This window comes from Suillus paluster (assembly GCF_016628075.1).
Source record: "Suillus paluster strain FC165 chromosome Unknown EDB91scaffold_16, whole genome shotgun sequence".
Classification (NCBI taxonomy): Eukaryota; Fungi; Basidiomycota; class Agaricomycetes; order Boletales; family Suillaceae; genus Suillus; species Suillus paluster.
The window spans coordinates 273,947-299,340 of NW_024537576.1; the positions used below are offsets into that span (position 1 = coordinate 273,947).

A 25,394-nucleotide genomic window follows, 5' to 3' on the forward strand; every position below is an offset into this window, starting at 1 on the left:
CCGAGAAAAGATATCAAATTATCCATGTAAGGATTAGCCCGGAGCTCTGTGCAAGCGCTCAGCGAGTGAACTCACGAGTTATTTATGTCAGTGTCTTGCGGCGAAATAAAAAGACAAATATTTGATGTACCAAAGATCCCCAAGCGGTGGGGAAGTGCGCCACGTTCGAGTGGAGGAGAACCAGAACGGCGAACGTGACAGAGGAAAACAACTTCGGGCTAGTGCTGCCGCAGTCCGGTTCCAGGTTCGGCCTTAGTTGCAAATTCACATAAATAAGATAATCCTCACTAAATTAGCATGCATTACATAAGTTGGGCAGTAAAAAAGTCTCTCTAAACCGCTAAGTTGTCTATTTTATTGAAATTATCATGAATTAGAGAAAGTTTGACATACTTAGCCTAATTTGTAGCAGAGGGTTTTCCTGATGGGCGTCTATATAGTCGTTCTCGATCAACGTCAACTTTTCCCCCGGCTGATCTCCTTCGTCATCGACAGTTGTGGATAACTGAAGACGGGTTACCAGGTGAGAACTTTGTCAGTACCGTGTCTGTAATAAAGACATTGTCGCGATCACACAAGACTTGTGAGAGTCCATGCATCCCTTGCAGATTTCAAGAATTCGGACAATCCCAGCGACACGTCATTTGAAGCTAAATCTTATCCTGCTACTGAACTCGAGTATTCTAATGCTAATGCCTATGAGACGTGCGTTTCGCGCGGTGTCTTATTCTACTTTTTGCTGATTCACGTCGCATGCAGCTATTATTTACCGGCTCCTAAGGACCCAGATCACTACAACCCAATCATGTGCTTAGAACAATCACTGTATACTATCTTCGAATGTACGTTACTACCATCACCAGTTACAAGCGTGGATTCTGATACAATACCAAGCTACATTACGCCCGCGCAGCAAGCGCTATTTGGAACATTACCCACAGATTTTCTACAAGATGTCGATAATACGCCACCATCCTCACCGCTCACGCAGCTCTCGGGTGATTCAGATCAATCGAGTCCTGTAAAATTCCCTTCGTACGACCTTTGCGGAACAAATCACTTGCGTATCCTCCAGCGTTCCATCCGACGGCGTGACGGTCCGATTTTCCTTTCTACCATGCAAAATATTAACCAGCTCCTCCGTGCGCTGAAATACCTGCCACTTCCATCGGACCTGTTCACACCAGCCCCTCCGAATGTACTTATAGAGGCCATCAAAATTTGGCCATCAGGCGGGATTCCCAACCTGGTGCTGATGCCCATAATCGACGAAACCTATTAACGCTCCGTAGGCCCGCATGCTCTGAAGTTGAACCGCTACGAAGCATTTTCGAGCGACGTATACGGCGAGCTGTTACCCTCGTTCACCTCAGATATCATTGCTGCTACACATCTCCACAAAGACTCCTTGTTTTTGGACTTGGGATGTGATGTGGGGTGGGAAATCTGCTCGTGCAGGCGAGCCTGGAAACGTGCTGCAGAATCTACGGAATTGAGCTGATGCCTACTCCCGCGGAGGTGGGGAGAGAGCAGCTGAGGCAAATTAAGAAGCGGTGTAGGACGTAGGGACTTTCGATAGGAGAGGTGGAGTCAGAAGAAGGAGACATGCTGACTAGTCGGAGAGTCACTGAGTTGCTACCCTAGGCGGATGTTGTGCTGGTTAATAATAAGGTGTTCCAGCAGTCGCGTCAGTGAATTTTATTTGTGCTTCAAAATATTGATCATATTACAGTAAACGAAGCATTATGCCCGCGGTTTCTTGATTTAAAAGAGGGTGCCATTGTTATTTCCTTGAAGCCATTCGTTTCCTCTCTCAACTCACGCGTTACTGAACGCAACGTGAGTGACGATGCCTATCTTCTTCATACATTTTATCTCATGTGAATTTCGCAGGTGGACGCGATCTTTGACGTCTCTGAACTATCCGACCGCTCTGGCAGCGTTTCATGGGGAAGCGGAGGTGGCTCGTATTATCTACATCGAGTTGACCGGGCAGGCTATGCAGGAATCAAACAACAGTTTGAGAACCAGCGTGCGAGGAGTGCGCGTGCCTCACGGCGGTGACAATCTACTTAGTGCACATTTTACCTTTACACAATCTATTGGTGCCGTTAGTGTTAACCTGTCGTACGCTGACAGTCGTGGTGTGTCGTGAGGTGCTCTATACACCCACACTGGCCAACAAGTAGTCCTGATATACTGTTCAATTTATAGTCAGAAGGGATGACGAAAAGCAACACTTTTATTTCTCTCGCCCAATGACTTGGAAACGGAGGATCTGCTGGAAATACAATGAAAGCTAAAGACACTGGAGCAACATAAAAGAATGATATGAAAATAATCAATGCGCAATAACAGGACGGCGTGACGGGATGTACAAAATTGACAGCTTCAGATTCATGACCGAGATGGCCCCGGTGGAGCTTGGAGGCGTTCCTATATGCGCAGGTCAGGTGCTGAATCACGAAAATCATCGAGAACACACACCCTTGCAAGTTTCTGCCCTTCAGATAAAATAAGGAGACAAGACCGCAAGCCTTTCATGCACCACTGCCTTTCGAGCCAGGCGAGCAAGTGACGATCCCAAAAGAGGTTGAATAAAGTGTTGAGCCTGTCATCCCATGGACTAGGAACTCGCGAGAGATGGAAGGACCAATTTTGACATGCGTACTTCAGAGCGTCAGAGGCTGATCGGCTTTGTTCCCGTGCTTCTTTTGCAAAAATTGCAAACGCCGTCATAGCATAGATGACCTCTATGTCTGGTAAACGACGATCTTCTTGGAACACATGTGTGGAGTGATCCTGGGGTTGAAATGCCACGAATGCCGGAAAGCCCAAGAAATCCGGCAAGTTCTTGAACTGTTCGATGACTTGAAAAGCTGGCCGTAAAGGTATTTCTGGGATGATTGTGTACTCGCTGATGGCTTCCAATGTGCTCGAGAATTCATCCATTGTTACCCAGACAGATGCTGCTGGAGTCATCTGCCATACTTGACCATGGGGCGTCTGTAGCCACTCTCGCCCGCTCTGTGTTTGCAGCCACTTTCGCCCTTGCCATGTCTGTAGCCACTCTCGCCCGCTACTTTTTTCCAGCCACTCTCGCGCGCTGCTTTTTTCCAGCCACTTTCGCGCGCTTGGGGTCCGCAGCCAGTCTTGCCCTCCTGGAGTACTATGCAGCCACTCTCCCCCACTCTGGGTCTGTAGCCACTGTTGCCCTCTCTCGGTCTCCAGCCACCGTCGCCCTCTCTCGGTCTCCAGCCACTGTTGCCCTCCCTTGGTCTCCAGCCACTGTTGCCCTCTCTCGGTCTCCAGCCACTGTTGCCCTCTCTCGGTCTCCAGCCACTGTTGCCCTCCCTCGGTCTCCAGCCACTGTTGTCCTCCCTCGGTCTCCAGCCACTGTTGCACTCCCTCGGTCTCCAGCCACTGTCGCCCTCTCTCGGTCTCCAGCCACTGTTGCCCTCCCTCGGTCTCCAGCCACTGTTGCACTCCCTCGGTCTCCAGCCACTGTCGCCCTCTCTCGGTCTCCAGCCACTGTCGCCCTCCCTTGGTCTCCAGCCACTGTCGCCCTCCCTTGGTCTCCAGCCACCGTCGCCCTCCCTCGGTCTCCAGCCACCGTCGCCCTCCCTTGGTCTCCAGCCACTGTTGCCCTCCCTCGGTCTCCAGCCACTGTTGTCCTCCCTCGGTCTCCAGCCACTGTTGCCCTCCCTCGGTCTCCAGCCACTGTTGTCCTCCCTCGGTCTCCAGCCACTGTTGCACTCCCTCGGTCTCCAGCCACTGTCGCCCTCTCTCGGTCTCCAGCCACTGTTGCCCTCCGTGGGTCTCCAGCCACTGTTGCCCTCCCTCAGTCTCCAGCAACTGTCGCCCTCTATAGGTCTCCAGCCATCTTTGCCCTCCGTTGGTCAGCAGCAACTCTCTCTGGGTCTCCAGTGACTCTTGTCCTCTGTTGGTCTCCAGCAACTCTCTCTCAGTCTCCAGTGACTCTTGCCCTCCGTTGGTCTCCAGCAACACTCTCTCGGTCTCCAGTGACTCTTGCCCTCCATTGGTCTCCAGCAACTCTCTCTCGCTCTCCAGTGACTCTTGCCTTTCGTTGGTCTCCAGCAACTCTCTCCGCGTCTCCAGCCCCTTTTGCCCTCCATTGGTCTCCAGAAACTCTCGCTCGCTCTGGTTGTCTAGCCATTTTGGCTTGCCAGAGTGTCCAGTGACATGTCGCCATTTCTGAGCCCATATCCACCCTCTCCCACTCTGCAGCCACGCTCTCCCGCTCTCGGTCTGCAGCCATGTGTTCCCCGCGTGCGTTTGCAGCCAGTTCCCCCCCTTGCGAGTGGGCAGCCAGTTCCCCCCCTCCTCCGTCTGCAACCAGTCATCCCCTCCTTGGGTCTGCAGCCATGCACATCCATCCGGGGTTTCTAGCCAGGACCACGAACCTGGACCGCGAACTCCCCGAAGCCATAGCAGACCCGTAAAAACGTGCAGTGGTTCTGGTGGTTCGACAATAAAGGCTAATGATTGTTGTAAGTTCTGGGGATCATGGATTTGCATAGTTTGGCTGTGCTCCGTCAATTCTAAGAGCGCATCCAGGAGGGCTGTGCTTTCCGGAATTTTCTTCACCATCAAACGGAGAGAGGAATGAACGAGTAGCGAATGGGGTGATGGAATACCGCGTACTTGGGGGAGGGTGCAGTTAGAGGGGTCGGAAACATAGTCACGGATGGATGAATGGTATATATTCACGGGGAGATTGCTGTTGGTAGGAATATCCATGACAGAACGTAGCTGCATTAGTGTTGTCTCGACACCGCTGCCCTGACCAGGGCCAAGGAGTTTAGAAATTTGTGAGATCGACATAGGGTCAACCAGGGCAGCAACAACAGATAAGTGCAGATATGCCTGCTTGGGGTCGGCACATGTGGAAAGGATAGCATCGTATAACTTGTACACCTCCGTTCCTGGTAGCAGTTTGCTCGTTAGCTCGAGCATGAGCTCGAGTTGGTCACTGGGATCATTATCTCCATCATCAATAAACATCATCATCGTAGTCGCCACGATGAAACGTCTGCCTGCTCGGCTTGCCAGGCGTGCAAGCTCATCTGCGGAGGGCTGCGGGAAATCGGGGTGACGACTTTGCAGGTCTCTGAAGGAATGCTGCAAGAAAATATAGATGTCGTTGTCGACATCTGCGCCGTCTAATGAGATGGTCCCAAAAACGCCCTCCCCAGAAGTGTTCACCGGTATCTCGCACACCAGCGAGCGCATCTCGTCGTTTTGAATGGCTTTACGGATACGCTCTTCCAAGCGACTCGTGAGCAGAATGTGGATCACGGGAAGATCAGGATCACGAAGAGCTTGGCCAAGCAGGGAGATCAGCTCAGCGACAGTTTCGGGTTTACATTCATCAAGGGCATCGATAACAAACATCGGAGGCATACACTCGCGCAGTCTCGATCGAAGGTTCGAGAGAGGTTGGCGAAATAACGCCTTCATCTGGTCGTGAAGACACTTGCTGGGGTCTAAAACCGCAGGATTCGTGCGGATAGCTCCATTGACGTGCGTCTTGACGCTGGGAAAATTGCTCGCAAGCTGGTAGGCAAGCGTCGCAAAGAAATGACCACTCGTGCTGCGTTGTGTGTGCTTGCGAGAGAAAAAGAATGTCCCCGCGAGCCGTGTTTCGATGTTCGTCTCCTCCGTCACTTTAAGAGATCTCATCCTTTCAGCTACAGTGAACGCAACAGCAGACTTCCCGACGCCTGCCGTGCCATGCAGCCAAATGATTTGACTCTTCTCTCGGTTGTCTACCAATCTGTAGATGTAGTCGAGAAGGTCCACCCGGGTCCCTTCCAAACATTTTGGATGTGGCTGGCGTTCAGGGGAGTTAAATTCGGCACCCGGGACAGCAACCCGAGACAGCTTCTCCCAAGGCCCTTCAGACGATCGAGGAACTGTTAATAATGAGGTCAGACCACGAGAGGAGATAAGAGAAGGAGATACTGACACTGATCCTGGTCACTCATCGACAGAGATTGATGATGTAAAACGTGACGCAATCGTCGGGAAAATACTAGCTTTGTTCGACAGTGTGTCAGTTGGACATCTTATAGGCGACGGCTATCACGAGGGACGTACGCTTGATTGAAGAATCAAAGTCTAAGTTGTAACTTGAATTGTTTCAATGAAGCTATGTTTGGGCGTCAGGCTGTCCAGCCAGTGTGTTCAACGGTATTAGGCTAGGCAGCTCGGAAACGATCAAGCTGTGGAGTGATAGTAATGTTTCAAGGCTGCTTGGATCGAATGGATGGATGTTCAAATCAGTTGTAGGACTATGTTCAGCTCGTTGAATGGTAGTGGAATGCAGCTGAAAGACGAGTGGGCGCTTGCCTGGTTGAAGGAAGACACGAGGCTGCCGGCCTTATGCCGGAGTTCGACCAACCAGATATCGAGGTCTGAACGCACTCCAGGACCATCCAGTTTCGGGCGACATCCGCGCACCCTGAGCTGCCCTCCTAGTATTTGAGAAGGTAGTAACAGATGAACCATTATGCACTGGGATCCTGAATGCCCGTCTTGTTCAACTTCACGCTATCGAGTGACATTCACGCTCTATGATATGCAGGACCTCATAGGCTTTACACTTCTGGCTGTGTATGAATCATGCCATTGGCAAAGACCAGGCCGCAGGCCGCAGTAGCCTCTTCCTTGGACACACTACTCCACCTCCCGCAGAGGATGATGCACAATTTCTGCTCCGTCGCAACTCGGTCGCAACCGATTGCCTTGGTGCCCTGCATCTTCTCAAATGCTTGTCATTGGGGGAAAGATAGAAGACGAGCAAGGATAGCAGATAAACGGAAAGAGCATCGAACGAAATTTCAGAGGAAAGTATGAAGAAACTCGAGTTTGACGTGAAACACGCTGGCAATGTTCCAGATTCAAAATTGCGAATGTAAGTCTCATTGCAAAGTCTCATGGCACAACAATGAAATTTCTAAACAAGTCCTGTAGAACTTGCCTCGTATGACCGTTGCAGAAACTCGCCTAGCGCTAGCGTCTCCATCGACCCGACAGCATCATATCAGCATGACGGTCCGATTTTCCTTTCCGCCGTGAAAAACACTAACCATCTCCTCCCGGGTATGCCGAAATACCCGCTATTTCCATCTGACGTGTTCACACGTGCCTCCGAATGTACTCGTTGAGTCGTCCAATCGATAGCTACCTGTTTTAATTTACAGACTCGGCACGCAGGTTTGAGAATGGAGTCTACCGTCCCCTGTTACTACTCGTCCGAAATATTTCGGTTCCTAACAGTTTCAAGTCCGAGCAGATATCGTGACTTTACTCCTTCAAGCCTATGCAAGACCTCGAGGAGCCCATCCACGCTCAACTCGACTATTTTGCGATCCCCACTTACCTGGATCCTGATGCCTTTAGCCTCGCTAGCGTTAGCTTGTAGATTCTCAATTAGTTCTGGAAACCCTCCCATCAAGTCAATCTATCGTGGTCGCTGCGATACAACATCTTCGACATCAACCATCATACAACACCAAACCCAACTCTGTGGCATTCATGCCCTCGCCAAACTACCCAGTGTTGTTACTCTTGCAGTAGAGAGATGACGCGGCCTATGAAGAAGCTGTTTCAGCATCAGAGGTGGGCCATAGACTTTTTCCGACATGTACTCTCGACTTGCGTGATGAAAAATTGGGCCGAATGGCGGGTATTATGCTATAATCTACTGTCCTGTTTCTCCATGCAGTGTACTCAACGTGCTAACTTCTCAGTTGATCTCGAGTGGGAGGGATATGCGGGGAACATACTCGATAATCCATAACACATGAACCCGAAGTCAATACTGAAGTAAGAATGCTGATTCCGGGATTACACTGGAACTGAGCGCAAGCTGCGAGTCAGGCGCATGTGCAGTGGCAGTCGTGGCGCTGACTGGTGTTAGGATGGATTTGGGTTGAGACTCGACAGACGGAGAGGAGAGATGAGGTTGAAACTAGCATGCGAACATTGCGAAGCTTGCGTTGCCCTGCGAGGCGCCAATGTGTAGTACGGAGTGGTAAGATGCCAGGATTGATGGAAGGTCTTCCGCTGTCGTTTGAGTATCGGCGCAGAAGCACAGAACCCCTCATCTTTTTGCACGAGGGGAGGCGAATGGTCACCGTTCACGGCTCGCTCACCATCTGAGCTTCAATACACTGACGACACAGTATTAGTGTGCTCTGTCCGACATTTAGCGATGACTTTCCTCGTACCGATGTCCCACAATGTATGCCTCACGAGTTGCTGTCCCATCTTCACTCCAGCAATAGTGTTGCCATTGGAGACAGTGCTACATAATACATGTGGTGAACACCTTGTTGGTTTTCGACCTTGCCAGACCGGGCCAAGCTTGAGGACTTAGGATGTCGGTAGTTCGCACGGATTTGCAGACTGCTTGACACTGTTGCTATACAAACGACTTAATAAAAAGGTATGGCTGGCCTCCTCGATGCATTGATGTGCATTTTTCCTACTAACTACTTACTGTGCATGCCCTCTCTGGTTGATGCATCCACTAGTGAGGATAACTAGGGTGTGCGGATGGGCACGAGTCTAAGGAGGTTGGGGTGGAGGCCGAGAGAGGAGATGGCATCGGCGGCAGCGGTGACATTTGCATAGGCAGGCGGATGGCCAGAAAGCGAGTGTTAGATAGTGGTGTGGACCCGAGAAAAGATATCAAATTATCCCAGAGAAGGGACATGTAAGGATTAGCCCGGAGCTCTGTGCAAGCGCTCAGCGAGTGGACTCACGAGACAACTGTAGTTATTTACGTCAGTGTCTTGGCGGCGAACATAAAAGGTCAAATAATTGATGTCCCGAAGATCCCCAAGCGGTGGGGAAGTGCGCCGCGTTCAAGTGGAGGAGAACCAGAGCGGCGAACGTGACAGAGGAAAACAGCTTTGGGAAGTATAGGACGTATACTATATATGCAACGAAGTGGGGAATCGGAGTGGGATGAAGGAAGGTATTCAGAGACAGTTAAGGCGCCTACTCGTGGCCGTAGATCTAGGTCGGTGCGTCGAGGCGAAGGCCGAAGTCCTAACCGAGGACGGAGTTAAAAAGTGATCAAATTGCAGGCGCTCAATGAACTCATGGGTGCGAGGTGACAGCCTGCCTTTAAATTAGTGGATCATGATGCGAAGGGGGGTATAATCAGGTCCAGCGCTGGAGGAGGGCAGAACATGAGAAGCACGACAGTACTACTGTATCCGAGTTCAAGTTGAGGCGAAGGTCTTTGTATACGTATATACAGGCGCGGGTAGACATTAAGTTTGTTGGAATTTGGAAAGGTGGTGTTGCGGCAACGTCACGCCTGTTATATAAATGAGTATGTAACGCAAATGTAACGTTCGATTGAGTGATATCAGGGCAAGTAAAACTTTGTTGCTGATAAGTACGTTTCTTCTCAGATTTGGGAACGATATGTAACAGGTCGCTCTGAATTGTCGCTCCTGCGTTCTACCTGGCACACCTCGTCGCTGATACCAATGTTACCAGATCTCTTCGAAAGGGGGTTCATCTCAGCCACAAATGGCAAGGATCCTCCTGTTCAGCGGCCAAGGACTTGGCTCGGTATGTTTTCATGTCAATTGACTCCCTGCTGTTGCATGCCAACAACTACATCCCTGCCTCAGTGTCCTGGAAGCCTCGCCCGAACGATCCCTCAGAAAATACAAGTGATGGATCATTCTCTGCGCGCTCATGCTACATGCTACATTGCATGTTGGTCATGATACACATTGTCCTTCTTATCTTGTATATCCGTCACTGGGAACACCGTATAACTCTCTCATTCACACCAACGAACAACAATGTTTTGCCTGTGATACTGAGTGCTTCACTACAAGCATTTTACACCGTGCGTGTCCACTGTTATGTCATGTCAATTATGCACCAGTTACAGAACTTCATCTAGATCTACACGGTTGTTCTACTCTTCCTTACTCAACGACTTGCAATTTCAAGAACACTCGTACGGCGTCTGAAATTGACTGCCATTCACGACATCTCCGGCGCGTGGGCGGGCCTCGGCTCTGCACTCAGTAGTGTCTGGCGACAAACTGACATCCCTGCCTCGTGGTGGATGACTTCTGCTGTGACAGCCTACCTTACTAGCATATCCGTGTTGCATATCACGTCTTCCACCATCCTACAATTTCAAACATTCAATGTTTCTATGTCGACTTCCGTGCCAACAACACTAGGATGGCTAGATGACCTATCATATGGATCTAGCGTGAACTGGGAATCCGTTACCGCATCATTACCAGTTGTCAATCAACTGTCTGGACTGGTGACTGTAGGGCTATCCAACACCACAATCTACGACACCGCCCAAAAAAGCTCGGTAGTAGGGAATGTAACTGTGAATGCAACGACCGTAACCTCACGTTGCGGATTGCTTCCCAATGTTACATATTCCGTAAATACAAGCACAGCAACTGTCCAGTTGATTCCTGGTGATAAAAATTCTCAGATCCCGATGAGTGTAAGCCCCCCCTGTGCGTCGTTGTGGTTGTGGTGATTGTGCATCATGCTGAGACATGTTTACAGGGTCAGATATGATACAAATCCTTCAAGAGGTAGGACTTCTTCGTGTAGACTTGAGAAGCTGAGTGACAGTTTGCACAATAGTATGCAGATCCGGTCTCCGGTGTCTTACTTATGGTCTCTACACTATTAGAGATCGAGCCTTCAGTACAAGAGGAGGTCGCTGTAAACATGACTTGGGAATCTTGGTGTGCGTTTTCTTGTTTCTAATGTGGCCACGATGACAAAATCTTCTGCAGTTAACAATATGTCTTACGTTGTTCCGGTGTATTTTGTGCTGTGCTCGCTATCAGCCAATCCTACAGACGGTGTTGTTGACATACAAAGTAACAGTCTACTTAGTCCCATGCCCATCTGGCAGCCATCCGCGCAGTGGGAAATGCATCAATGGACAGATCAGGATTATGGTCCTTGGCAAGCAGAAGTACGTTATACAGCACTCGTTCAATGGCTTTTGAAAGTCCAGTGATCCACTGTCTATTCCAGATCGGCAGAGCTCTTTCTATCCCGGTCGGTAGCGGGAATATATTTACAGATGCAACTGGACGTCATCTCGAACCCTCTATCGCGGATGAGTTAAAACCTTGTCTTGACTGCCCTGCTGCAATGCCTTACCCACGATTTGACTTCTAGGTATATTATGTCGTTGGTAGGCTTAAATCTCACTGCTGAAGCATTACAATGTGGTGGTGGTGCTCCTCCCCTCCCTAATTCCGTTATGAGACCGGATAAACTGGAGCTAGCTGTTGCGAAAGCAGCTTCACAGCTCATTTGGATAGGTAAAGGATCACTTTATGTTTGACTTTCTCAAGTGTTACCCTGTTCTCATTCATTCTGTCTCGCATGCTCAGCGGGACGAATTGACACATCCAATGGACTTCAACCTGGCAATGGGACGGCCAATGTCAATGAGGAGTTAATTGCCCTTCGCCTCAATGTCAGTTTAAACTACACGAAACCCTTTTATGAATTGGCTAATGAAACATCTCTTAGATTAACCTTCTCCCTGTAAGTTCGTAATGGTATCTGCGTGATGAACATTTATCGAACAACATTCTAGTTATCATTTGCGGCGTCTGCCTCGGTGATCATGTTGGTATTGGCACTACGAATGACAAGAGCATTCTGTGCATCGCGCAATAGTCAGGCTGCCATCCCAAACATAGGCGCACTGCAACTCTTGTGGTTGGGTCATCATTCAGCCTCTGTCAGTGAGATCCTGGAAGATGTAGAGCATCCGACGGAGGCCAATCTGCGCCGAGCAGGCATGATAGAAGTTTGTCTTGCGAAGACGATATCCGACGAAGAAGAGTCGGGGAGTTCAACTGAAAGTCTCTCTGGCGAAGTTGACCACAGTCCTGACGATGAGATGTGATGTGGGTTTCAGAATATCAATGTTGGTCACGGTAACCTCTTGACGGTTTGATGTTACAAGGCTATCATAGGCTGTCTTTATATCTTGAGCGAGACGGAGATATATATACTTGTTGGTACGACCGTCGACTTCAACTAGCCTGCCCGTAAGCGCCAGGAAATGTTCAAACAGTAATTACATCTCGCATGCCCAGCATACAATAGGGATGGAGCCGCGATGACACCTAAACTTGGGCGAGAGCGGACCAACTTGGAGCCTGATCAAGTGGGCACTACGATATGAAGTTCTCACCGCGTTTCCTCCTAAGAATTGGCTCGTTAATTAATTTGGGCCCGGGAAGCTGTACATATATCATTGTATCCCAAACTATCCCAAACCGACTGTATCTTTTCGCGTCTTTCATACATCGTGTCGGGGGGTTGAAACAACAGTAGCACATGACATCAACACATCATCGATTACCTTTCACAATGTCGACCGCGCGTAGCTAGGTATTCTTATTAGTCACTGCTGTTGTGCGGCTTGCAGTGCGTGGCACTACGTGCCCAAAATAACTTGACGCATTTGGGTTCAAACGTTCATTGGTTCCGGAGAAGGCAAGAGACTTCTTCAAGGTCTGACTACAACGAGAGACTCAGGCTATTACTATGTAGGACCAAAGGCTGTTCCTTCAGTCTATTCATATCCCTGAATGGGACATCCTCAGCAATTTCCAGTCTTCTTGACATTGTTCAAGTCGTTCAGAAGTCGGGATCGGTTCGACGGGGTCAACATGATATATGTTATCACAACACTCTCACATTTCATCCTCAGCGCAAAGGAGCACCATCCCGATATACTCATGCGCGCACAGCGAGTTGATCATAAAGACTCCCAACATGCGAGGACAGTTCGAGGACCACACAAACTTGCAGTACATGCGATGTGTACGACGACGCTAAGGCGGAAATGTCAGTTCCAGACTGTTTGTCGGCTTCGTTTTCAAATCGAGCAAGACCGCTTCCGAGCACTGGTACTTGTCCATAGAATATGGAGAAGTACGACTGGTGCAACTTCCCCAAGAATCTATGCCGCGAAACTCTGGTCGTATGGTTGCTACGGACTCTGACAGAAGGTCGAGTGTAACACGTCTACCAGTTGTTCTTCTCCTTACCCTTGAAAGTTGATAGCGTATCCAACGGCCAGCACCCCGCACACTTACTTTATGTCGAGCGCATAGGCCTGCATGTCGAACAGCCGCGGACCGGCTGAGTTGTGGTAATCTCGCCGGCGGTCCGTAGACTATTTTAATTTAGACTTCTAGGGTCCACCACCTTATCAATTCTCAGGAGGACTCAGACATACGCTTCGAAGCAAATCTGCGAGTCTCACTGTCCGACAACCTTATGGGGACAGTCCAGTGCTGCGCGAAGGTTTACTCTATTAATCTTCCGATAAGCCATTGAGCGTGTGGGATTCGTCTGATTAGATGGTTGGGGTAGGCCACCTCCTGAGAGCATCAAAAGGTGTTAGGCCCTAGCAGTCTTTTATCAGACGGAAATATCACAAGGGAAACCTTAAAGAAGTGAAGCTGCTGGTTAATCTCCTGTGGCAGAGTTATAAAGGCTTGCGAATATTTTCTCAGCCCTCTTATCACCTTATTTCATCCTTCCGCAAGCCCCCCTTATCAACACGACGATGGCCAACAAAGCAAAACTTGAGGCGCTTCTCACTCTGATTACTAAATCTGCACGAGATGCCATCGCTCTTTACGAGCAGCACGGTGATGTACCCTCCATTGACCAGATGGAACCCCATCCGTTGGACGATGCTGTCGACCACATTGCTTTGAAGAGTTCTATTCGTACACTTGAAGGTGCTTGTGCTCAGCTATGCACGACACTTGCTCCACCTGCCCATACTGCAATAAACGTAAGAACTTGAATAATAAAAGGCACTCTGCTTTCGCTGATTTGATCGCACGCAGCTTGTCCAAGTGTACGATTACGCCTGTGTGCGAGTAGCTGTTCGGGAAAATATTACAAATGTTCTGTTGAACTACCCTGAGGGTATTCACGCCAATGAGCTCTCCAAAATTATCAACATCGAGCCGAAGAAACTGGCCAGGATGATGCGTCTCCTAGCTACGCGAGGTTGCTACAATGAAGGTAAGGAGCCATTTGTCGTCTGGTTCGATTTCTTCTCAGAATCCGCCAGTTGACACGGACGTTTTTGCCAATAACCGTCTGTCTCTGATCCTTCACAGCGAGAACCCTGTCCGACACATGGTCTCGCTTCATGTGGAGTCATGTGCCAAGGGAGCATCAGTGTTCTACGAGTCTCTCAAAGACCCGAGGACTGGGTACTCGTATGAACCAACGGATGCGCCGATAATGTATGCCAACAACAAAGAGGGCATCCAAGGAACGTTCTTCGACTGGATGAGGCAGGACGTATGTTTGTAAATGCTGCTCACTATTAGTCCTCTAATATCATTCACCCGTAGGACGATCGACGTGAGGTAGGGATGCTGGTCACTGCGCGCGAGAGGTTTCTGACATCTATAACAGAGTTATCATTGCTCGATGAGAGGTATGAGTGGCATCATGGGCTCTCTTGCTGTCCTGACTCGTAAGTGCTGGGGTGCGCAAAGACAGGGGGAATCTGTGCTAACCCGATGGTAGATTTCCCATTCGAAAAGTACTCAACCGTTGTCGATGTTGGAGGAGGTATCGGCGCATTTTCCCTGCCATTGGCCAAAATGCACAAGAACATAAAAATTACAATACATGATCTTCCAGAGGCATTGGTTCAGGCGAGAGACGCAAGTCATCGGGACGTTGTGTTTATTACCAAACTGACGAAATTTAGATCTGGGCAAGAGAGTGCCCTGAAGCTGTGGCAGAAAACAGAGTTGAGTTCGAGGGGCTGAACTTCTTCGAACAAGTGCCCGTAAAGGGCAAGGACATCTATTATGTGAGTGCAAAACCCTGTTGGCGATGACCAGTGGAGTTAACAGTGACCGCAGCTCAGAAATATCATTCACGACTGGCCTGACCACGAGTCTAAGCTCATCCTCCACAATGTTCGCAAGGCGCTGGGTCCAAACAGCCGCGTCCTTATCCGTACGTCAAATGTAAGGTAACCTGTTGTCCGCACCCTGACAAATTTTAGATGACTATGTGCTCCGCCAACTTAGCCGCAAGCAGGCAGCAGTTGAAGCTTCAATGTTGGGAGTTGTTGTGGTAAGCTGTGTTCGCTGATCTGCATTCATCTTAGTTCATCCACGCACATAGGCTCCTGAACCGCTCCTTCCAAACTTTGGCGTTGGAAATATGCGCATGTATCAACAAGACATGACCATGTTATTGGCACACAACGCGAAGGAGCGAACATTGCAAGAGTGCCTCACACTCTCGTGAGTAAAGTTTGGTTGCTACCTTGGTCTCACCTGATTGGGAAATAGCACGGCTGCTGGTCTGAAACTGGAGAAGGTCTGGGACCTTGCTGAAGCATGCATCTTGGAGTATTCTGCCGCATGATGATCCACGAGCCAACTGCTAGTAGTAGTTTTTGGCTTATGTATAACTGCATATACTCCAACTCGTCTTAAGATTGGTGGGTTTCGCGATGTACCTGGGAACCAGTTATCAACGTATATGGAATAGACTTCGGCCAAACTTCCAAGATAAGCTCGACGCGATATAATCACCGTGTGATGGCTTCTCGACGAGCTTTCCACGCCCTGAGAACACCAGTACCGATGCTGAAGGAAATCACATCATCATCAGCAATGATAAGTGCAAGGCGTGATAATACCTAGTTTGTATCCTCTACTTGGGTGGTGGTACCCACCGAGCACTTAAAGTTTGCGGAATCGCATTAACCTCGGATAATTCCGTGGCCTTGTTCTAGGGAACCAACTGGACGAAAATGTGTGAACAACATCACCCCCGGGCGTCACTTGTGTCAAGTTTGGAACGTGATACGATGCGTTGAAGTTCAGCCTCTTTCTCGCTGTGCGAGGGATACGGTAGATGCGTGAGAAGTTCCTGGAGTCTGTTGTCATAATTTCCGAGATCCAGACCTAAAATCTGTCAACTCAACTCCGAGCAGCTTTTTGAAGACAAATGGTTACCTCGCATGCTCGTTGTGCACGTCCCTCGACGTCGAGCGAGGGGTCAAACTTGTTGCGCCAAAACATTTTTCACGCGCTGTGGACTCTGTCATACTACCACCCCAGGAGCGCGACTCGCATCGGCTCGACAGCACTGACGTGCATGGGCACTGGATGACTACTGTTGACTGCAATCGCGTCATCATCTTCGTCGGTCATGACTCTTCTTACGTGTCGTACACACTGGTGGACGCGGCGTCCTCCTAGTCTTCAATTTGTCACCTCAGCGTGCGATGTGTCGTCGGAGGATTAAACTGTCAGAATCGTCAGCATAATCTTCTCTCTGATTCAGAGGCTGGACTTTGCGTTTAGGTCTTATGATCTGCAAGGTTCAACAGTGGTCACTTTAGTACAACATAAATGTCAGAGACTCGGGGCTGGCACTGGCAGGATTTGGGTGGGATGTCATACAAGTTGTGCATTTCAAACTCAGACTGGTAGAGACTGCCGAATCATTCAATTCTCGACGAAATAGGATCTGACTGATATTTGGACGATACAGTATGTGCTTAGATCCTTCGAGTGAACGCGTCTCACTGTCAGCTTACATGCCAGAGGAAGGGGCTCCCGAGAGATGCCCTCACATCATCTGATGGCTAAAGGTAAGCTTAGTACGTATAGCAGGAACGTTATTCGGTGACTAATAGCTCAATCTTGACAAGATTATTGAACTTGAAACGAACATCCTACCTCGAGGCGTTTCGGGTGTGTGGAATGCCGTCCCTTTTGCCAGAGGGAATCGAACAAGTTCCGAGTCATACTTACTTAACGAGGTGCCTGGGGTCTGGAGCCCCAGGCTAGCACCTTCTGTTCCGCTTGTGGTATCCAGCTGAATCCGACTGCAATGAGCACGACCAACGCCTACATCGCTCTGTCCCAGAACCCGACGAAGGGTGAAGCTCATTGGGATGATATAGCATCTTCTAACGCGATGCCAACACGGAGTCAGGTATTTGCCTCCTGGAAGCCTAGATTGCTTGAGAGTATGCAGATACATGGCAAAAGACGACATCGCGTGTATCCTCCGTCGGGACCAACCTGATGTACCCGTGCACACCCTTGAGGTATGTACACTTGTCGAGACCTGTGGAATCGGGCTTATAGTTATTTTGTAGCTCATCGCAGTCCGCATGGTTGGTATTGTGACATTTGCTGGCAGATAGAAACTAAGCTATTCGAAATTTATCAGGTCGTCACCTTCATCTGCTATGTGTTATACATGCGCGTTACTGAATGAGCGCGCTTCATCCATTCTCATATACGTTTGGGAAGGGTTATAATGAACATCCCAGATCCGTTCATTGGCCCCAGAGGTGTAAGGCTGCTACTGGTGAACAGGGGCCTCTGCGGGTGAGTTCTGATCCTATTTTCGTTGTTAACACAGCTGCTGAATCTCCCTCAAGTTTCTTTGGTCTGTTCGGAATGTTCTATTCCCTGGAGTACTTGTCAGTAGCGGATGCGACCGTCTTGCGCTTCCTTCGCCTATGTCAGTCGCAATGGGTGGATACCTTATTTAAAGGAGCCTTATTCAAAAAACATGACTGCACTTGCGGCTAGTTATTGCAAGTTATTCTTTGACAGCCCTGTTGTCACCTAACTTCTGATGTCTCGTCGCTCTGGTATTTAGCTTGCTGGGTGTTATGTTGATCGCTCGGCCAGCCTTTTCTGTTTGGCAGTGCTCCCAGCGTAGACTTGGGCAGTGGTGATGTGGCTTCCAGAGCTACCGCGGCAGACAGGATATGGGCTTGTCTGGTAAGTTTCTATCCTCCGTAAAGTCCTTTCCGCTTCGACCTTCCCCACAGTGTTGCTCTTTCTGGAGTTGTTGCAGAAACTGGTTCCAGTACGTCGGTTTTGACCTGTGGACAGTGGGAGCTGCTTCATAACCGGTATTTTGCAGTGTTGTCGATACGTGCGATAGGCAAACCGCGCTCATGCGATGCATCTTATGACGTTCTTATCTGCATGGTGTTCAGTCGTGGCTTCTTCTGCGTGAGCTTTACTGTGTTTTCTTGTTGTGAGCTCCTCTAATGGTGTGCAGAATCTACTTCATGAAGATCCCGATTATTTACCCTCAAAAATGGCAGTGGGCTGCTATGCTGATTTTCATTGGACTCTCTGGTTTTACCGCGCAGGTACACTGTTGTCCCTGCTCCTTAATCTTGGCCGCTGGAAGCTGTTCACAGACTCTACTTACGATGGGCTATCAACGTGAGACTGCTACACGTGGCTCTATGGGACAATATGTACAGTTCTTATTCGCCGAAGTCCTGGAATACGTATTTTTTGCCACTGTTCCTTCGATACTATCGTTCATCGGAGCTGTCATCATCATGACGTCCGCTACATACGCTATTATGTGTCTTGTTTTGATCTCTGTTTCGTCACTTTCGAATCTTCCTTCTAGTTCTCAAGGAAGAAATCACCGAGGGAACCCGAGGCGATCAGTCTCAGAGAGTGGGACTCTGTCATTGCAGAAAGCCACATGTTGCATACTGAATTGCTGGACAGGACGATTGAACTTGTGAATACGAGCTCGAGCGATAGGATGGAACGTGGCGAGGACTTGATGGAAAAGCCGGGGATGCCATCTTCGTGAAGTTTATGCACTATACTTGTAGTATTGTATCAAATGCACACACTTACTGTTACACAAAATCTAAGGTGGACACTGTCTTTGGAAGTCGATAGAAAGTTAAATTTCGCAGGCTCAGCGGACCCTCATCAGTCAAGCTTCAAATTTGCCGTGACCCTTACACGAGCACTCGAGTCAATGGAAGGTCCAAACTCCGTTCTGTACGTTACTGCAGTAACATCGCTGCATGCGCGCACGGTTTCCGGTACCCTGTTATCAGTCGGACCTTCCTCGGTTCCTTCTAACAACTTCAAACCCTGAGCAAACAAAGTCCGAACACCCTCACGGCATTCACGACGAAAAGACCCCAGACTCTACTCGACATGTTCGCTTCAGTTTAATGTTGCAGCTATCATTGAGCGGGTATATAACGGCCTCAACATATCCTCCGCACATGCTTGCTCCTCCGTGACTTATGGTGACTTTGTCTTTCCTTCGTTAACGTCTCTCCTACAACTTCGTATTGTTTTCATTACCAACGATCTCTCGTTGCTAATGTGGTGTTTCCTGTTCAGTCACTGACGTGGGGGTTAATCATCTTCGGACATTGTGTTATTTTGTATCCTAGCCTAAGTGACATTGATGAATACATCAAGTTGATTCCTTAAAAACGCGAAGCCTACTCATGGCTGTAAAACGGGACAAGCAAAGAGATATGCGATAACGCGAGCACACAACTGCGAAGCCTGCTCGTGGCTGTAAAATGGGTCAGAGTGTCTTGTTGTAGGCTGAGTTGATTGAGGTTTGGGTGGCGCATATTTCAAAGTTGAACATATGGAACCGACGGCGCCTCGCTGAGAATGCACCAATGCTGCGGCGTTGAACGGGGAGTGTTGCTCGAAGCACGGCCAGTGTGTCCATTGGGTGTGGCTATAATGCGCGAGTGTTTGGGTATTGTTCGCAAAGAGATTGAGCTTACTGGAAGTATCCGTGCCAGGCCGTAACTCTAAGCCTCGGAGGCCTTGTATGTCGGTGTCTTCAAGTGCCTTCCGAGTCGATTGCGGTGGTGAAAAAGCACGAGGGTTGTTTGGATAAGTGTTCACTGGATTTATTGCAATACATATATAAAATAAACATGGTCTGCACTGAGTAGAAAAGCTAATGCAACGCGTACAAACAAAATCGTCCAAAGACCGAGTGCAACGTTGGCAACAACACAAGTGTGGTGGAAAGACAACTAGGATAGAAAAGGCAGCTTAAGGGGAGGTGGGGGGCGAAGCCTACTCATGGCTGTAAAGGTGTCGAGCGGAGGGTTAAGTTGACTGGAACGAGAATACCAGCGCCTAAGTATTCCGAAGTTAAAAAATAAGGAAGACGAGCGGCTAATAAAACCTCACCGGCGGTGCGGGATGATAACTCACACGAGAATAAGGAATGCTCTAGATTCCAATGAGTGGGTAGGTACATTAGGACCAAGCTCGCGAGGAAAAAGCACATTACCGATCTGAAAAGTCAAAGTCAGCATTGGGAGCTACATATTGATTATTGCGGTTGTCGAGGTCTTTTGTGATATCCGTAAGGTTCCGTGTTCGTACCTTATTTCCTCAGGGATTGAAGGAACCGAGGAAGGCCCAAAAGGGTCCGAGTGATAACAGGGTACCATGAACTCCACTCGAGTCGATGGAAGGTCCAGACTCCGTTCTGTACGTTACTGCAGTAACATCGCTCCATGCGCGCAGTCGTCCTTAACCGTGATTTTGTGATCTTCTTTGCGTCAGCACTCGATGTACGTAGACGTTATCGGCCCATTAGACAATGAGCGTGACGATTCAATTCATCATATGAATTAGTCCACGCCACCCTGATAGGAGCTAGATGCCGCGTATGTCTCCGGCAGGCAAGCGCTAAGCGCTAAGGTTTGTCAATGCGCAATGCGAGATATAAAAGTCCTGCAATTACAGTCACCACAATCACCCACAAGTTCGACGATCTTCTTTGACCTCCTTGAGTTTTAAAGCAGTCACTGCCCTCAATTCTTCATTCATCATGGGTCATGTTTGGTCAGTATATGTTCGCGAGCTCTATCCTCCGTCAACGCAATTCCACGCGTCCGACATTCCAGACATGTCCGGGAAAGTTGTTCTCGTCACAGGTGGTAATGCAGGGATAGGCAAAGAGACCGCCAGAGTCAGTGTTCCATCGACGCGTCGGTATTGCTTCATACTGACGCGCTCATTCTCAGGTTCTCCTCACAAAAAACGCGAAAGTGTACATTGCTTGTCGTGACAAAGCCAAGGGTGAAGCCACCATTCGCGACCTCAAGCAGAGCACTGGGAAAGATGCATTTTTATTGCAACTCAACTTGGCAAACTTGAAGTCCGTCAAGGCTTCTGGAGAAGAGTTTTTGCGGTACGTTTGCATTGCATTGGCTGATCAACAAAGCAGTTAACGACTTCCCTTCAGACGGGAACCCATACTGCACGTCTTGTTCAACAATGCGTGAGTGTTGCCTAACTTGACATCTCGTCGTCTGCTCACGTGTCATTCAGAGGGGTCATGACTCCACCTGTAGAGACGTTAACGGACGATGGTTATGACCTGCAATTTGGGACAAATGTCCTGGGACACTTCTACTTCACAAAGCTCGTTATGCCTGCACTTATAGCGGCCGCTGCGCAGTCACCTGATGGCACTGCACGCGTTGTGAACACGTCTTCTAACGCCCACTGGCTCGGCAGTCTCGACTACAACACGTTCAAGGACTCTCCTGCCAGGCGACAGAAGAGTTCCATGGTTCTCTATGGCCAAAGCAAGATGGTAAGTGTTGTCTCCATCGTATGACCCCACTAAACTCGGACGTGAAAGGGGAATGCCATATTTTCGGCTGAGCTAGCTAGGCAATATGGCAGCCAGGGTATAATTTCGACCGCCCTCAACCCTGGTGGTATCAAGACCGAGCTTGCGCGTCATCATGGCTCCTTCACTCAAATGATTGGCGTATGTTACAACATATCATTCAACCTTCTAGAGGCTAATGTCAATATTTGTAGAACATGATCCTCCATGATATATCGTTCGGCCCGCTCACACAGCTATACGCTGGAACCACTGCAGAAGGAGCGAAGCTGAACGGAAAGGCTAGTCCTCTTCTCTACCGACGCAACTTGAAACTCATCTTGGTTCTCGCACAGTATCTTATTCCATGGGCACGGGTTGGGAATTCACATCCGGATGCACAGGATGCACAGCAGGGATCAGAGCTTTGGAACTGGCTTGAGGAACAAGTCAAGGACGTTTAGATACAATCTCTCAGGCCGATCATGTCAATATTATTCTGTCGTATAATGTCTTATTCCTCTAGAACAAAGTCTCGTCATTTGTGTCAGGATTTACTACGTGGTTAAAGTCGATACTTATGCTGGAGGCAATCACTCAATCTTAGGGCAAATGATCTACTGCGAACCTTTTGGTCTATTGTCGAGGACATGATACTCGTCGAACCGTAAGAGGAAACAGACTTGTGTGGAAAGAAACTCTCATTCGGGTCTCGTAGTGAAGGGATGGGTTGTACGCAGGAGGCAAAGGTGACCGCTCTCAAGATCCAACATGCTTCAGGCCCCCATGAATGAGGGATGACAAATACCTATTGCAGGCGAGTTACAAAAGGACAATACGAAACATTGCTACGCTGAACACGGTTTGATAAAGTAGAAGAACAGTTGGCGACGACTCTGAAATCAGAGGAAGTATGTTCGAAGCGTTGGAAGGGTAAGTTAACAAGTGGGACAGAAACTCCCGACGACTAGTAGTGCCATGCAAATCACAAGCAGGAGGAGTGCCCAGACAAATGGCAATGCCGTTAGAATCCACGTGAGCCACGCCGGCAGCGATGCCATCCCGCGTAAAGATTGTCGCCGAGACCTGGCGAGGGGACGAGGGTCGGAATAGGAACTCGGCTTTCTCAATTTGAGCGTGTACTGACCCGTGAGAACGCCACCCAGAACAATGAGAAGTGCAACGCAGAAACTCAGTAGGCCGCTGACGAATAGAATCCCGCGCACGACGTAATGCGGCAAAGGCGTTTGAGGGTCGTAGGTGGTGGGTGGTGGTATCGATGTTAACAGACGCTCCTAAGGCATCTGGTTGTAGTGCACTCGACAAGCAAGCATACGTGAAAAATGCTACCTGGAGTTGCGAGAAAAAACCATTTCTGACCAGAGGATGGAACAACAGATACTACTTCGACGACTTGAACTCACCGAAATTAGTAGCCGGTTAAGGAGGATGATATACCTCTCAAGAGTGACCTCGTGGGGGCTTAAGATGTCTTCCTCTTCCGGTTTGCCTGCAATCGGTTCCCCAACCCCCTTCCATGTCTGCACACTGCTCTTTTTGCGTGTCGCGAGACTGAAAAGGAATATCCTTCGAAGCACTTTGAGAGCCAAGTAGAAAAGTTTTCAGAACAATATAAATTGAGCGAGCAAGAGATTGGGCTTGCCTATCGTCCATTTCTACTAGGGTACGGACGAAAAGTGGGTTGTTAATAACACTGCTAAGAAAGGTGTGTTATTAACATGTTATTAACATGTTAATAACAGGCACACGGCCGTGGGGGGGTGACATGGTGCTAATAAGTCTATTGACCCCCATAGTCTTTGTGAGTCGCCTTCCGACCTTCTGCTGTTCCTCGCAGATCATTGACTTAGAAGTTTGCAACACAAATCTTGCAGAGAAGCAAGCTGTTGTCTGACATGGGACTCGAGTGTCTCGCAACGAAGTTTTCAACTTGTTTTCCCTCCCTCTTGCACCAGTCGAGCACTCGAAATGGCTGACATCGTCGACACAAAAGCCTCAGATGATATTCTCATTATTCCTGTATCAGTGCAATCTATTATTCTCCCAGACAAGAATCTGTCTGTCTCGTCATTCCTTCAATTCTCACTCCCGTCAGCTTCAATTACCACTGCTCCGCCACTGCGCAAATACTTTAGCACTGACTCCCCACCTGAGGACAGCTTATATCTCGATTATCTCCGCACGCAGCCACTTCCCCAGCTTGCGGTTCTGCACAAGCTCCTAGAAGGGGTGCAACATGCAATATCGGGTGGTAGCCGGTCTATTATCTATGCCCATGCCGACATTGAACAACCTTTTCCATTCTGGATTCTGACGTTTTGGCGCCAAGCCTATACTCTCTTGGACATCCAAAGCAACTGGCGACAGGCGGAAGCCTTCCTCACCAAACATCAACCTAATGAGTCCCAGCACAACCCCACACTCAAAGGACATTCAAATTTTAGGTCACGTGACTGTTAATAACATGTTAATAACATGCTTGTTAATAACCCTACGCATCCTACTTGATTTTTAACATAGGTTAATAACAGTCGGATGACTTATCGTCCGTACCCTAATTTCTACTGAGTGGGGCGCGGATGCGAAAAGATTTTCAGAACGCAAGGGCTGGGACGTTCTCTGTGTGGTGTAGATGGTCAGAGCTGCCCAGAGCGCGTGCCAGAGGCAAATGGAGTTGGAGCCCCGTAGAAACTCAGTAAACATAAAATCGTTATACGCAATACTATTGCGATGCCCGGCAATATATTGCTTTAAATCGGTTCACCAGTTCACTGATGAAGTCAAAGCTTCAAAGTCGAGGGAATGACTATCATCGTATACATCAGACATGCTCGTAGTGAAATGAAGGAAGGGACATGCGCGGGAGGCCAAGGCGATACAAGAACCAATGTGTGTAAACTACATTGAAACTGACGCATCGTTATGTTAAATACGGTGAGAAAGTGGAAGGATAATTGGCAAAGACTCTGCAAGAAGAGGAAGTATTTGGAGGGACGAGTTACCCAGTGAGATAGAAACGTGCAACTAATAATACCACAGTCATCACAAACTGGACGGCTGGAAAGACAAGCGACAATGACTTCAGAATCTGCATGAACCACGTTGGCATGGATGCCGATATCCCACGTAAGAATTGCCTCTGAGACTTGGGGAGGCGAAGAGGAGGGCCGTAAAATGGCAGCCTCACTTTGATCTTGTACTGGCCCATGAGGATCTTGCCCAGAACGATGGGGAATGCGACGCAGAGACTCAGGAGGCCGCACACGAATAGGATTCTGTGTAAGAGCGCACATTGAGGCGGAGGTAGCGTTTGGCGTTCATGCGTGGCGGGACCAACCGGGCAATCTTGTCCCAGCATATGCGTCCAGCAAATGACCATGTACAGGATCGCCTGCCAGTGGAATTGCGGGACAAAACCATATGTGGTCAGATGCGATAGATACTACTTTGATGACTTGGGCTCACCGAGACCAGCGTAAAGTTAAGGTTAGCAACAAAGCCCTCAAGAGCAACCTCCTCAGAATTCAAGATTTCTTCCTCCTCCAATTCGCCCACAATCGGCTCCTTATCCCCTTTCATGCCTGAAAACTTCTCCTTTTGCGTATCGAGAGGTTTCTGAAACGGGATATCCTTTGAAGCGGGTTGAGAGCTGAGTGGAGAAGTCCTCAGAACAATATGGTTTGAGCGAGCGAGAAATCGGGCTTACCTGTCATCCATTTCTAAGTAGGGCACGGATGCGAAAGGATTATCGGAGCGCAAGGTTGGAAGTTCTCTGTGGTTCAGGTGGCGCTAGAGTAGTAGTTGAAGAGGATGTGGGCTAAAGCAACGTTGCCATCGTGTGG

At 49.0% G+C, this 25,394-nt stretch overlaps 9 protein-coding genes across 9 annotated transcripts; 6 read left to right on the forward strand and 3 right to left on the reverse strand.

Moving 5' to 3' along the window:
• Nucleotides 1–424: 424 nt before the first annotated feature.
• Nucleotides 425–2,064, forward strand: EDB91DRAFT_1236514 (S-adenosyl-L-methionine-dependent methyltransferase; the record flags this gene model as incomplete). Its single annotated transcript, XM_041321470.1, has 10 exons — nucleotides 425–455; nucleotides 609–705; nucleotides 760–842; nucleotides 864–1,249; nucleotides 1,310–1,432; nucleotides 1,459–1,518; nucleotides 1,567–1,623; nucleotides 1,645–1,687; nucleotides 1,733–1,839; nucleotides 1,894–2,064. The coding sequence occupies 10 exons, from the start codon at nucleotides 425–427 to the stop codon at nucleotides 2,062–2,064; spliced, it is 1,158 nt and encodes a 385-aa protein (XP_041178944.1).
• Nucleotides 2,065–2,486: 422 nt separating this feature from the next.
• Nucleotides 2,487–2,982, reverse strand: EDB91DRAFT_1123265 (uncharacterized protein; the record flags this gene model as incomplete). The annotated part of the gene is made up of 1 exon (XM_041318310.1): nucleotides 2,487–2,982. A coding segment is annotated over one exon (496 nt), but the record flags the coding sequence as incomplete, so codon positions are not given.
• A 6,403-nt stretch (nucleotides 2,983–9,385) lies between these two features.
• Nucleotides 9,386–12,100, forward strand: EDB91DRAFT_1200164 (uncharacterized protein). Its single transcript, XM_041320649.1, has 11 exons — nucleotides 9,386–9,615; nucleotides 9,678–9,901; nucleotides 9,959–10,544; nucleotides 10,597–10,625; nucleotides 10,678–10,783; nucleotides 10,833–11,017; nucleotides 11,080–11,168; nucleotides 11,227–11,372; nucleotides 11,445–11,530; nucleotides 11,587–11,601; nucleotides 11,654–12,100. The coding sequence occupies exons 1-11, from the start codon at nucleotides 9,531–9,533 to the stop codon at nucleotides 11,966–11,968; spliced, it is 1,866 nt and encodes a 621-aa protein (XP_041178946.1). The 5' UTR covers nucleotides 9,386–9,530; the 3' UTR covers nucleotides 11,969–12,100.
• Nucleotides 12,101–13,217: 1,117 nt separating this feature from the next.
• On the forward strand, nucleotides 13,218–15,649 carry EDB91DRAFT_193030 (O-methyltransferase-domain-containing protein). The gene is made up of 11 exons (XM_041326385.1): nucleotides 13,218–13,879; nucleotides 13,935–14,115; nucleotides 14,165–14,400; nucleotides 14,454–14,468; nucleotides 14,518–14,578; nucleotides 14,632–14,762; nucleotides 14,819–14,923; nucleotides 14,976–15,072; nucleotides 15,122–15,192; nucleotides 15,244–15,365; nucleotides 15,414–15,649. Exons 1-11 carry the CDS (start codon nucleotides 13,646–13,648, stop codon nucleotides 15,487–15,489), a joined length of 1,329 nt encoding a protein of 442 aa, XP_041178947.1. The 5' UTR covers nucleotides 13,218–13,645; the 3' UTR covers nucleotides 15,490–15,649.
• A 2,288-nt stretch (nucleotides 15,650–17,937) lies between these two features.
• EDB91DRAFT_193164 (uncharacterized protein) lies at nucleotides 17,938–18,788 on the forward strand. The gene is made up of 2 exons (XM_041326386.1): nucleotides 17,938–18,113; nucleotides 18,163–18,788. The coding sequence occupies exons 1-2, from the start codon at nucleotides 18,061–18,063 to the stop codon at nucleotides 18,647–18,649; spliced, it is 540 nt and encodes a 179-aa protein (XP_041178948.1). The 5' UTR covers nucleotides 17,938–18,060; the 3' UTR covers nucleotides 18,650–18,788.
• Nucleotides 18,789–19,836: 1,048 nt separating this feature from the next.
• Nucleotides 19,837–20,397, reverse strand: EDB91DRAFT_1123329 (uncharacterized protein). Its single transcript, XM_041318311.1, has 2 exons — nucleotides 20,120–20,397; nucleotides 19,837–20,078 (listed from the first exon to the last, which is right to left on the reverse strand). The coding sequence occupies exons 1-2, from the start codon at nucleotides 20,191–20,193 to the stop codon at nucleotides 19,934–19,936; spliced, it is 219 nt and encodes a 72-aa protein (XP_041178949.1). The 5' UTR covers nucleotides 20,194–20,397; the 3' UTR covers nucleotides 19,837–19,933.
• A 54-nt stretch (nucleotides 20,398–20,451) lies between these two features.
• Nucleotides 20,452–22,179, forward strand: EDB91DRAFT_1123331 (uncharacterized protein). Its single transcript, XM_041318312.1, has 7 exons — nucleotides 20,452–20,883; nucleotides 20,939–21,105; nucleotides 21,160–21,195; nucleotides 21,246–21,513; nucleotides 21,562–21,693; nucleotides 21,747–21,833; nucleotides 21,888–22,179. The coding sequence occupies exons 1-7, from the start codon at nucleotides 20,743–20,745 to the stop codon at nucleotides 21,993–21,995; spliced, it is 939 nt and encodes a 312-aa protein (XP_041178950.1). The 5' UTR covers nucleotides 20,452–20,742; the 3' UTR covers nucleotides 21,996–22,179.
• Nucleotides 22,180–23,512: 1,333 nt separating this feature from the next.
• On the forward strand, nucleotides 23,513–23,984 carry EDB91DRAFT_1123346 (uncharacterized protein; the record flags this gene model as incomplete). The annotated part of the gene is made up of 1 exon (XM_041318313.1): nucleotides 23,513–23,984. A coding segment is annotated over exon 1 (393 nt), but the record flags the coding sequence as incomplete, so codon positions are not given.
• Nucleotides 23,985–24,250: 266 nt separating this feature from the next.
• EDB91DRAFT_1123349 (uncharacterized protein) lies at nucleotides 24,251–25,393 on the reverse strand. The gene is made up of 3 exons (XM_041318314.1): nucleotides 25,259–25,393; nucleotides 25,018–25,201; nucleotides 24,251–24,943 (listed from the first exon to the last, which is right to left on the reverse strand). The coding sequence occupies exons 1-3, from the start codon at nucleotides 25,267–25,269 to the stop codon at nucleotides 24,551–24,553; spliced, it is 588 nt and encodes a 195-aa protein (XP_041178952.1). The 5' UTR covers nucleotides 25,270–25,393; the 3' UTR covers nucleotides 24,251–24,550.
• Nucleotide 25,394: the final 1 nt, after the last annotated feature.